General features: G+C 41.6%; 1 protein-coding gene across 1 annotated transcript in view; it reads right to left on the reverse strand.

Moving 5' to 3' along the window:
• The window catches only part of ERBB4 (erb-b2 receptor tyrosine kinase 4), a 1211692-nt gene that overhangs the window by 582143 nt on the left and 615805 nt on the right, over window positions 1-13744 (reverse strand). The window contains exon 3 of the mRNA XM_040358486.1: window positions 6418-6604. Coding sequence (XP_040214420.1) covers window positions 6418-6604 — 187 coding nt within the window. The remainder of the gene's footprint in view (window positions 1-6417; window positions 6605-13744) is intronic.

Below are 13744 nucleotides of genomic sequence, written 5' to 3' on the forward strand. Positions count from 1 at the left end.
TACATTGTAAAGTCGCACCATTAGCAAATTTTCTATTAACCAGCATTGGTGTATTGTTAAACAGTTCCTCACTACCGCCATCAGGTTTATTAACGAACAGCATATGGGCTGCAGTACAAGCAGGACAGTACATCACTAAACAGGAATAATCAAGACATTTTCATTTTCATAACATGTAATCTGCCTTTTCTAAAAAATAGAAAAAAAGGAAAGAATGTATAATCTTTTCATTGTTTGTTAGATATAAAACATATCTGTTTGATGTAAATAATGGTATGTGGGTTTATAAACCTTTTTTTTTTCTTTATCAAGTATACTGGGCCAGATTCACATAGAATTGCGGCCGTGTAACATAACCCGTTTACGTTACACCGTTGCAAGTTTTCAGTGTTAGTGCCCGATCCACAAAGCACTTACCTGTAAACTTGCGGCGGTGTATCGTAAACAGGTCCGGCGCAAGCCCGCCCAATTCAAATGGGGCGGGTACCATTTAAATTAGGCGCGCTCCCGCGCCAGACGTACTGCGCATGCTCCGTTCACAATTTTCCTGACGTACTTCGCGCGAAATTACGGCGGCGCGACGTGTTTGTGAATCGCGACATGCGTAACGTACTTACGCCGGGAAAAAAAATTCAAAAGCGGCGCGGGAACGACGGGCATACTTTAACACGGTGGAGTAATTTTACACCATGTTAAAGTACCCCTAATTTTGCGACGGGAAACTAAGACTTGCGCCAACGTAACGGCGGGAAAAACCTTTGTGGATCGCCGTAACTGCTAATTTGCATACCCGACGCTGGAATACGACGCAAACTCCCCCCAGCGGCGGCCGAAGTATTGCATCCTAAGATCCGACAGTGTAAGTCAATTACACCTGTCGGATCTTAGGGCTATCTATGCGGAACTGATTCTATGAATCAGCCGCATAGATAGAACAACAGATACAACGGTGTATCAGGAGATAGGCCGTCGTATCTGTTCTGTGAATCTGGCCCACTGTTCTTATGTATACAGACTGATTTTTGCTTTGCGGTACTACACTATGATTATGCTTTACAGCTTCTTCTTACAAATCTCTGAATCGGCTGACCCATAGCAAATAGTTTATTGTTTGGCTGATATCTTTTCTCTATACAGTAAAACCTTGGTTTGAGAGTAACTTGGTTTGAGAGCGTTTTGCAAGACAAGCAAAATGTTTTAATACATTTTGCCTTGATATACAAGCGATATCTTGATATAAGAGTAGCGTCATGTCACAACTGAGTATAAAAAAGAAGAGAGGAGCCTCCAAGTGTAGCAATATGGTTACAATTAATGAAGGTACAACATGTAGCAACTTATTGCTACACTTAGAGGTGCCTCTCTTCTCTTTTATACCCTGTAAAAAAAATGCTTTGATATACAAGTGCTTTCGATTACAAGCACGTTTCTGGAACGAATTATGCTCGCAATCCAAGGTTTTACTGTAGTTATCAACTGTATCCTATGTCAAAACCTTTTTTTTTTATTTTGGGGTGGGGAAAGATTAGATCCCCTATCAGAATTGTATTGCCACCTCTGGAGAGATTCACACTCTCTGTCTTGATGATCATTTTCAACCGCACTGAAAATCTTGAAAAAGGAGATTTTACTTCCTTTATGGAGATTTCCTTTCCACTTCCTGTTATGTCCTGACAGGTTACAGGCATACCCCACTTCTGCGCGTGAGCTCGTCGGGACGAGGCGCTTTAAAAACAAATTGGGTCACTTTTATTCCTATTGCAATGTAAACATCCCTTGTAATAGAAAAAAGCATGACAGATCCTCTTAAATATGAGATCTGGGGTCAAAATCTCATATTTACACTGATATGCAATAAAAAATAAAAATAAATAAATTGAAAAAGATTACAAAAACAAAATGGCCCTTTAAGACGTATGAGCGGAAGTGACATTTTGACGTTGCTTCCGCCCTGCTATGGTATGGAGATGGGTGGGGGGGCCATCTTGCCCTCACTAGTATCCATACCCAGCCCATATAGGACCCGATCGCCTCCGCCGCTACAGATGGCTCCGGTAAGTGGTGGAGGGTGCGGGAGAACAGCAGGAGGGGGGCCCCTCTCCCGCCGCCGAAGACGTTGATCTTGCGGCGAATCCGCCACAGAGACCACCATTATCGTTGACATGACCGCCGCCTGAAGAGATGGATACCTCGGTTGTGGCCGCAGCTGCTGCCATTACCGAGATATCCTTCTTCAAATTCAGGACGTACATAGTCGTGCAGCGGTCCTTAAGTGGTTAAGGTAAACTTCTGCACAATTTACTCTAATTACGTGATCACAGAAAATCCACTATATTTTCCCTTTAACAGAATAATTCAAAATATACTTTGAGAACTTGTAATTCTATCTACAGTACGTACCAATAGTAAAATTTAGGGGTTATTTTACAACACAAGCACTGTATACAGCAACCAATAGCTTTTAATAGTATATTTGGCTACTCAGATATGATTAATACATTTATCATCACACATTATTTTTACTCAGCATGCTTTAAGCATGCATCCAACAACCCCAGAGTACTAAAGGACGATGGGACACGCTATTCTATTTTAAAACAAAACTATTGGATTGATGACTTTAGTCTCTGTGGAAACTCCCATTGGACTCTCATGTTAAAAAATTTAGACCAGAACAGGAGCATGCACAGTTTGTCAAAAGGCATTGCTTTAATCCTTCAATATATATAGTATGCCTGGGGGGATGTTAAAGATAGCTGAAGTTTTGCTTTCAATTAGCATCACCACTAAAAGAAAACAGTTGCAATGAAAATATTGAAACCCGGGAGTACAAATTGGTAATATATTATGTAATCTATGCACAGTATGGGCAAACAAAAACATAAATAGTACAAAACTTTTCATCAAAATGCATCTAAATTCAAACTTTTTTTTTACATTTTGGATAAAGCAGAGAATAATTAAAACCTCAGGTTAAGTATTGTTGTATGTCTCCCAATAAAGCAGTGGTTCTCAACTCCTGTACTCAGGATCCACTAACAGGCCAGGTTTGCAAGATAACTGAAATATATCACAGGTGATAAAATTTTCTGCTCAGTGATTGCAGCATTCTAGTCTGCATCTCCCCAAGGTAATACTTAAAATCTGGCCTGTTAGGGTGGAAGTGACGACCGCTCCGGTAAGCGGCGGAGGACACCGGAAAACAGAGTATCTGCCGCAGAAACCACTTTTATATGAAAAAAGGCCGCCCACTCTTGAAGAGGGTACCAGTGTTATGGCAGCTAGCTGCTACCATAACAACAGTATTCCTCTTCAAAGTAGCGACGTATTCCTGCGGCGGGCGGTCCATAAGTGGTTAGGCTTTGACAAAAAAACTGGAAGCCGATTGGTCTTTATGCAGAGCTGCATCAGATTTTGCACTCTCCAGTTTTAGTAAATCAACCCCACTGTTATATATATACTATTATCGAGTTTACCGTAGTTTAGTAACCAGACGATCAGAAAATGGCCTCTGAATATTATTAAAATGTAACTGATACAAATCAAGTGTTTAAAATCTTCATGATAATAAGAATTACATGGTGATGTCTGCGCTGTGTGATACAAAGGAAGGAAAACAAATGTGTATAAAGAATGTGACTGATGGGCACGTTAAGTGAATACTAAAATGTAAAGCACAATATAAACAATGTGTGATCAAATAACATCCAAAACTTCAGCAAACAATAATTAAAGCAAACAATAATTAAATCATACGTGAATCATATACAATAAATCCAAGGTGAATTACATATATTATATATATATTATATATATTATATATTATATATATATATATATATATATATAAATAAGAGCCAAGAATTGGCAGAAAGCAAAAAACTGAGAATAGCATGAACTAAACAAAAAGGCCCGGATTCACAAAGCACTTACGCCGATGTATCTCGAGATACGCCGCGTAAGTCTAACTATGCCCCGTCGTATCTGTGCGCTGTGCCCACAATCTGAGATACGCCTAAAAATAGGCTTCCAACGACCGACGTAACTTGCCTACGCCGTCGTATCGTGGGCACATATTTATGCTGGGCGCATTTTCCGCTCCCATTGATTTTCTATGGACATATGCAAATGAGGGAGATACGCAGATTAACGAACGTAGTTGCGCCCGCGCATAATATACGCGGTTTGCGTAAGTCGTAGGTCCGGCGTAAAGTTTTTCCACATATAGGAGGCGCAACGCATGCAAAGGTATTGACCAGGGAACAGAGCCGTCACATTTTACGTTGTTTACATAGTACGTAAATAGGGCTGGGCGTAGGTTACATTCACGTCGTAGGCAGTGATCCGTCGTATCTTAGGGAGTAGTTCTGACGTGATTCTGCGCATGTGCACTGGGATGCGTCCACGGGACGTCGCATGCGCCGTTCGTTTTAAGTACTTCTATGGCGCTTGGCCCATCATTTGCATGGGGTCACGCCTCATTAGCATGGCTCACGCTCACTTCCACCTACGCTGGCTTACGCCGAGGAAACCCTTCCTGAATACTGTGCTTGCATCTGTGCACTGCGCCGGCGTAGCGTAAAAGAGATACGCTACTGCGGCATAAATATGAGCTGATGTATGTGAATCCGGGCCAAAGTCTCTATATGGTGATCCCAGCACCAAACACACAGTGTTGAAAGAAGGAAAACTTAAAAGCTTCAGTGTGAACACCTCTTGTGTCTCCTAGCAGCTCACCTCACCGCTGTTGCACTGACAGCTTATCAATCCTCAGATGTATACAAAGTGGATGGTTGTAGCAATGTGGTGAACCTATATGTAGCTGAGAGGACTCGGTACCAGATGTTACATGTGGGAAGACAACAAGAGGGTATATATAGCGTGACTCTATAGTACCAATAATGGGGCAAAGATAGGTCATACAGTGATTTACTCACTCATACAAAGTGGTCGTGGGCGTATCTCCACAAACACCGAGTTCGTAAGACCTCTGTGTGTCACTTCTTAATCCTCCTTGCCTCTCGATCGCATTGGATGGTTACTCAGAAGATGTGGCAATGAAAATAAAAGAAGGGAGACACATCGCATAACCCCGCAAAAAACCCTGATGAAGTCACGTGATGTGACGATAAGCGTCAGGATTGGAGCACTGGGTTAATCACTATCTGATGGCAGGAGATGAGCTCGGCGCTCGTGGATGTTACACACCGCAGATTCGTTTTTTATGTGAGTTTTTTTTACTTTGTTCTTATCAATAAAAGTGTTCACTTTTTGTGGGGTTATGTAATGTGTCTCCCTTCTTTTATTTTCATTGTCACATCCTCTTGTTGTCTTCCCACATGCAACATCTGGTACCGAGTCCTCTCAGCTACATATAGGATTACCACATTGCTACAACCATCCACTTTGTATACATCTGAGGATTGATAAGCTGTCAGTGCAACAGTGGTGAGGTGAGCTGCTAGGAGACACAAGAGGTGTTCACACTGAAGCTTTCATGTTTTTCCTTCTTTCAACACTGTGTGTTTGGTGCTGGAATCACCACATATAGACTTTTTGTTTAGTTCATGCTATTCAGTTTTTGCTTTCTGCCAATTCTTGGCCTATATGTATATATATATATACATGTGATTCACCTTGGATTTAATGTATATGATTCACGCATGATTCAATTATTGTTTGCTGAAGTTTTGGATGTTATTTGATCACGCATTGTTTATATTGTGCTTTACATTTTAGTATTTACTTAAAGGAGTTCTCTAAGCTAAAACTTTTAACCCCCGCTGTGCCCGGGCTGTAAAACTATACAAAATAAACTTTCACTTACCTGCCTACGATCCCCCGTTGTTCCGTTATCGCCGCCCGTGCTCCGGTTCCTGTCAGCTTCCTCTTCCTGCGGGTCGGTGACTCACCGTGCGCTCAGCCTAGCAGCGGCCGCGGCGGGACATTGCTGCGGCCGCTGATAGGCTGAGCGCACGGTGAGTCACCGACCCGCAGGAAGAGGAAGCTGACAGGAACCGGAGCACGGGCGGCGATAACGGAACAACGGGGGATCGTAGGCAGGTAAGTGAAAGTTTATTTTGTATAGTTTTACAGCCCGGGCACAGCGGGGGTTAAAAGTTTTAGCTTAGAGAACTCCTTTAATGTGTCCATCAGTCACATTCTTTATACACATTTGTTTTTCTTCCTTTGTATCACACAGCACAGACATCACTATTTATTCATTGATACTTTTTTTCTGGTTAGGACAGATCACCAGGTGTCTGCAGCAGTGCCCCCTAGCTTAGTTCACAGACAGTGCGGGAGTCCTTCCTTCTACAATAAGAATTACATGTTAATAAACAGTATCAAACAGTGCGTGTTGTGCTGAAAGTCTCAAATATTTCAATCTATGCATAAAGAATACACGCAACTCACCTGTCAAGTTTCTCAGTCCAAGCTCACGAAGTCCGTATTTTCCATCCTTTAAGTAGTTCAGGAAGATGAACAGTCCGTAACGATCCTCGTACAGTTTGGTTCCACGAATGATGCGCAGATTTTCAAGTGGGAGATATTCAAACTGGTTAAGAGCCACAAGGACATATCCTGTCACTTCTCGGATGGACTGCAAGAACAAAGGAAATGTGAGTGAACTGACTGTCCTGCACTCCACATTTTCACAGGTCTAATATTTTTTTTTATAGAAAACTGTTGATTTGCAAATAATAAAACACATAAGGTTATTAAAATTCTTAGGCACTCCTAAAGGTGCCATGATCAGGACCCCGTTTACACTTACAAGGACACCCACGTCTCAGACACCATTAACCTGTTTCTGCCCTGCCTATGGGCGGATGATGCCTGCACAATCATTTTGTCACTCTGGGTAGACGTCATATGACGTCCTCCCGGATTGCACCGCACAGCCATGCAGCGTCACAATCTGTCTCCGCCTGCGTCCAGCAGACACATCCAATAACTGATCACTGTATCGGTCCGCTGCCGTACCATGTGACTGTTGTAACCAATCACAGCAGGTCACATGATAGTTGTAAACAGAGGCTTTCAAGACATACATTGTATACAGTTGTGTTGCCTGCTATTTAACTGTGATTGGTCACAGTGATCGCATGGTACAGATCGGGCCAATCACGACACATCTGTGCCATGTGATTAGCTGTGGCCAATCACAGTTAAATACAACAAAACACATTGAATGAATACATTTCATTCAGTAAAATGCTTGCAAATAGCAATGGAATTCATTGCTATATGCAAACAAAATGTGTTAAAAAAAAAAACCTAAAAAATACTGATCACTTCCCCAGAGTAGTACAATGTTACTATGGTAATATTATATTACTCTGGTCAAAGTGTGTTAAAAAAATAAAATCGTGAAAAATATGAATAAATATGAAAAAAATACCACTTGTCAGTATCCCTGATCACCGCCACACAAGTTTTATGATGATGCTGTATGCACCAGTGACAGTATTGTTTTCCAAATGTTCTGTCTTATTTAAAATATTTAGCAAAAAAAAAAAATCCAGTGGTCATTAAATACCACCAAAAGAAAGCTCTATTTGTGTGAACAAAATGATAAAAATGTTGTTTGGGTACAGTGTAGCATGACCGCGCAATTGTGATTCAAAGTGTGACAGAGCTGAAAGCTGAAAATTGGCCTGAGCAAGAAGGGGGTAAAAGTGCCTGGTATTGAAGTGGTTAAACAACATTCTGTGTTCCAGTTGAGATCTCATAGGATTTCAGTATACAGGATAAAGGAATGCTATTTTAAGCTTTTCTCTGGTTATCTTCTTCAAACTTTTACATCTACTGTATGATCTTAATTTGATGCTCTTCAGAACGTCAAAATGTGAGGACATCACAAGCTTAAAAATACACTTTGACAAGCCTGAAATCTTGTTTTGCAACAGTGTCAGAATAATCCATTCTATCTAGATATCTATTATGTGTTATTACGTCTATGGTTTAAAGGGGTTCTAAAGCCTAAACAATGTTTACCTTAATGCATTCCTCCTTGCACTAAGGTAAAAATGTTTAGGTAACAGTATGGTTCTCTCACCTCCCCCTATACCTACCTGAGTCATCACTTCTGGCCCAGTGCCCTTCTCTTCCTGTTCTCACAGGCTTTGCTGAGGCAGCAAGAGACATTGGCTGCCACTGCTGCCAAAACCTGTGACAAGGGAGCGGGGCTGGGCTAAGCTCTGCGTGTCTATGGGCGCAGGCGGCTTAGGATCAAGCCCACAGATGTGTGCCACTATAGGAAGCAGCTCCAAGAAGAGAAGGTGCCAGGAGTGCCAGGAGTGCCAGCAGGGGATCCAAGAAAGAGGTTTGGGGCAGCTATTTGAAATTTAATTGCACAGAGCAGTATACAGGCATACCCCGCTTTAAGTACACTCACTTTACATACACTCGCGAGTAAGGACATACCTGCGAGTGTATGTAAAGTGCCTTACAAGTACTGTACAGACATTTTGCAGTCGCAGTAGAAGGACCTGAAGCTCAGAGAGCATAGCCCGCCCTGTTCCAGTGTGCCCCTGACACCCCCTGAGACCTCCTGACCCCCCACTACACCCTAGAAGTGAAAAAATGTATTGTTTCACTTTAAGTACATTTTCGTTTTACATACATGCTCTGGTCCCATTGTGTACTTAAAAGTGGGGTATGCCTGTAAACCTGTTTGTTTATTTAAACCCTTTAAATATACCATTACGTTACGCTAAAATCCAGAGCTGGCTATCTTGCCAAGAAGTGTGTGCTTTTTCTCTTTCCAAGCCTGATGTTTACAAAACCCCACCACACAGTACATACCTCATATGGACAGTAAAGGAGAAGCAACAGACTAATGAGCTCATCTCCTATTACCAATTAAACCTTGACTTGTCAAGAGCCAACAAAAATACTAATTCCTAAACTTTGATTAAGAGCCCTTTCACACTGTGCCTCCCTGAGCGTCGGCGGTAAAACGCCACTATTTTTAGCGGCGCTTTACCGTCGGATTTTCGGTACATTTCGGCGGCTAGTGGGGTGCTTTTAACCCCCGCTAGCGGCCAAAAAAGGGTTAAAACCGCCCTCAAACTTCCGCTATAGCGTTTTGCCGGTGGTGCGTTTCAAAGAAGCTGCTGGCAGGACTTTTTCTGATGCCCTTGTAAAGAAAGGAGTTCATGGATCCATAATATATGAGGATGGCCACATCCCTGGTATGTATAAAAAAGAAAGAGAAATACCCTCAAAAAAAGGACTTTTAAGGCCAAACTCAAAATTAGAAAACGTTTAATAAATGGACCAAACAAGATATGGTTCATGCTTGTTGACAAGTAAACCTTGATGATCAAGGTATATGTACACAACAACAGTTGCAAAATTATATGCAAAATAGACAACACCAGGGATGAAAGTGCACCAAGTGTCAAAAGAAAAAGGGGAGGGGTTTAACAACACAAATGCAGTGTATTATACAACATGTAATTAAAAAACACTCTCCAAGGGACGGTGGAGGATGCCCGACGCGTTTCTGGTCTTTTGGGGAAGCAGAAGACCATCATCAGGGGCCAGAGGAGTGTACGATGTATAGATTCTCAATCTAAAAAATAATAAAACAGCAGCATGGAACACATATGTTAAGGGTGATATACTACTCCATCCAGACCTGGATGGAGTAGTATATCACCCTGTTAGTACTGTTTTTTATCAGTACCAAGATAGTCCATTAATTCCTTGGGTGGGAACGATATAGGGTTAGCTTCAGCAAATATTCCCCTGCCCCCACCCACTCCTGTTTTTCTACATCCACTACAAGGTATACTATTCTAAAATGTGATTTTTTTTATATTATGGAAACTACAAAAATAGAAACCTGGATGGGTTGTAAAATTCTGACACTCCAAGATATGGCAAAATTACATTGGAATCTACGCAAGTTCCCAAGAGAGATAAGAGACCAACAAGTGATAAGCCTACCAGAATACTACTATAACTAAAAAAATCACTTCTATGTGCTCTGAATGTTTAATTCTTAACTCCAGGCAAATTTAAATAATGTAATTCAACTACAACTTTTTACAAAGCCAACACAGTTTTTTTTGTCTGATTTTTACCTCTATTTAGGACTCAATTAGAAATATTTCCCCTTACTTATTAGGGACAGAAGCAGCATCAATGCAAATCTATCAGGCCTCGTACACACGACAAAAAACAGCAAGAAACTTGCTGGGAGATATTTTTTTCCAGAGGAAACCGCTCGTGTGTACATTTTCGTTGAGGAAACTGTCGAGAAACTCGACGAGCCAAAAAGAAAGCATGTTCTCTATTTCCTTGACGGGAATGGAGAAAATTGGCTTGTCGAGTTTCTCGACGGCTTCACAAGGAACTCGACAAGCAAAACGATGTGTTTCGCCCGTCGAGTTTCTCGGTCCTGTGTACGAGGCCTCAGGGTTTATATCCTTCCGCCTACTCTACTAAAAAAGTGTTTTTATTTTCTCTGTTTTTGTTGGATAGTTCCCCTCACTTCCTGTCTGGTAAAATATTGTCAGCAGGACAGGAAGAAAGGGAAACATCTCTTTAATTGTGCCATAGATAACAGTAAAAAGTATATTTATTAATCACTTTGGGGCCGCCATTCGGCACATTTCCTGCGGCAAGGCAGCCCGGCTGTGTGAAACAACATACCTGTACTTCGCTTTGTGCAGTTGCCTCTGGGGGCGCTCGCTGATTGGACAGAGGGCCAACCAGCGGGTCTGGCGGACATGACAGTCAGAATTTAGTCTGACAGTGTGTATGCAAGATTGATGGAAGATTGATGGAAGATTGATGGAAGTCAGCTTCATCGGAATTCAGACAGAAAATTCCATCGGAAATTCCGATTGTGTGTACGCAGCTTGACAAATGTATTTTTATCTGTCTGCCTAAAGTTCAAGGCCATCATTATTTATTCCATACATTATTAGATAGATTGAACACCAATCCAATGTCAATGGCAGCAGCAGACTTCCCCCCTCCCCGGGTGTCCACCTCTGGGAGGGTAAATTTATATGACAGTGGGTCAATAGGCTTGCCACGAGGAATGTGGCTGTACATCCAACAATTTTAGAAGGTGATAAATCACAAAGTAGGTTGATTAGAAAATCCCTATATATTTAATGGATTTTTGAACACAAAGGTTTAGGATGTCCTGTATTCTTCTACAGCATAATATGTCAGAGATATACATTTCACATGTCATCAATAGTATTCCCGTACCCTGTATATCATCATCATTGTATCTGTTGGTACAATCTAATATCTTCTATGTCTAGAGAAGGAATATCTTACCCAAGCTGTCACCTGTATAGTGGGAGGAGGATTATGATGGTCATTTATCACCCATTACAAAGAATATGTAGAAAAGAAAATCAATGTGCCCTCAAGAAAGACATACAGATTACCCAAGAGCACCTCACGTCTGCATTTATTTTGTGTGTTCATAAATCAGGTACGACAATAGAAAATATGCTGGAGCTTTCTGTTTACACATTGTTTAAATGATTAATGAGCACAATTTTTAGATTAAACTTCATTATTATGATATTTATTAAAGGGTAGATAGCTGCAAATTCAGTGAGCACATGGTCTAGAAAGTGATAATGGATTCAGTGGTATTAGGCTAATAAAGCATAATGTATGAGGGTGCATATCATTGTATATCATATCATTTTGAAGTTAGCTGCAGACCTGATATAGTGTCTGGTATCATTGTACCTATCAATCTTTTGTTGCATCTTGGAATCCTTTTATCATAATGTGGATGTATCGTGTATTGGATGTTCTTGACTGATCCAGACCACAGCTGAATTGAATGCAACTTTGTTCCCTTTAGCATACTAAATGGGCATCATATTGAGGTGTAAGGGCATTCTCCTGTCATTGTCCTTGAGTTTGCTCACATATTGTCTTTAACATGGGTCCTTTTATTAAGTAGTTGTCTGGTTTTGATTATTATCCTGGCTCACTAACTGATAATTACTAAGCAAGCATGTTTGTATCCAAGCTCCAAAGCCTGTGTTGTCATTGGCCTTTCTGTTAGTTCTGATACTAAGTTTGATGGTCTTGTACTGTATATAGTTTCTTATCCTGAAGCCTCCAAACTCTAGTCAAACTTTTTTTAGGTTTAAATAGTGTGTAAAAAGCCAGGAGAAAGGTCCACTTTAACTCTCTGCCCTGGTAGCCCCACCACCTAATACCGCACATGACTCCTTCAGCCTGCAGGAAGCAAACAAGAGGCAGCAGGGCATAAAGCAAAGGTTAGTGAAGTATCCCATGTAATTAAAGTCATTGTAAATTCCCTCTCTTTTTTTTAAATAAAATAACAAACATATTATACTTACCTGCTCTGTGCAGTGGTTTTGCACAGAGCAGCTAAGATCCTCCTCTTCTTGAGTCCCTAGCTGGAGCTCCTGGCCACTCCCTCCTGTTGAGTGCTTCCACAACAAGCAACTTGCTATAGGGGCTGCAGCTCTGTGTATCCATTTAGACACAGAGCCCTGATTCTGCCCCACCCCCATCACCCCCTCTCTCCTGATTGGCTAATTCCGTTTGATTGATAGCAGCAGGAGCCAAAGGCACCACTGCTGTGCCTCAGCCAAATAGGAATGAGAGTCTCAGATGGCCGAGGCATTTGTGGACATCTCTGGATAGAGATAGAAAATTAGGATAAAAAACCTTCTAACTTTACAACCACTTTAAACACTGCCCCCACTTACCACCCATTAAAGGGAGGACACAGAACTGAGAAGCAGCAACGTGGCACTTCTCCACTAGGGTGACCACATTTCCAAACTACCATTCAGGGACACCCTCCCTTCCCAAAAATCAGCTTGTGGTGTAACGAATCACAGCACAGTGATTGGACACAAGAGGCGGGATTTATGATTTCTCCAATCACACACAAGTTGTGGGGATTGTGCTCCTCCAGGCATTTCCGGCCAGGACAAGTACTGTCAGTGAGTAAAGCGGTGATGTGGTGGCCTTTTGTAGGGGCATCAGATTGGCCTGGGAGTGTCAGTTTCATTCCAGGACACTGTATTGTCCTGGAATGAATGTGCCCGGGACAGACCTGCAAAATGCGGGACTGTCCCGGGCAATCTGGGACACGTGGTCACCCTATTCTCCACTGACCAGCAGTAAGGAAGCACTTCTCCACTGACTAGCAGTAGGGGTGCACCTATCCACCAACCACCAGTAAAGGGTGTACTAATCGGAAGCAGGATGTTAGACAGGGGGGTTGATTTACTAAAACCAGAGAGTGCAAATTCTGGTGCAGCTCTTCATAGATTTTGCACTCTACAGTTTTAGTAAATCAACCCCACTGTGCCACAAGGACTTTGACATGTGTTTACAGTGAATACAGTGTTCTTTATGTATTATCTATATTTATTCAACTCCTTTTTAAACTACTCCTACTATTACATGCAACCCAGGTACACCCACCATTTGCTGCAGCATCACAGAACATTTTATCCATATGTACCCCATAGTGCCACCCACCTTTCACATTTGCAGGAATGCCCTTAACTTTTGTTATACTTTTTTCCAATACCAAACAAAGTGCATGAAATGATTCTTCAAGTCTTTTTCCACTGCTCACATATGTGTGTATACTCTCGACAGTTCTCGCCGGTTTCGTTAGCCTTACCAATAATCCTTGCATTGTATTTATATGAAATATGTCAAACCTATGAACTCAGCCAACAAGCAAAAATGATTTAAA

Source organism: Rana temporaria, chromosome 6 (assembly GCF_905171775.1).
Source record: "Rana temporaria chromosome 6, aRanTem1.1, whole genome shotgun sequence".
Classification (NCBI taxonomy): Eukaryota; Metazoa; Chordata; class Amphibia; order Anura; family Ranidae; genus Rana; species Rana temporaria.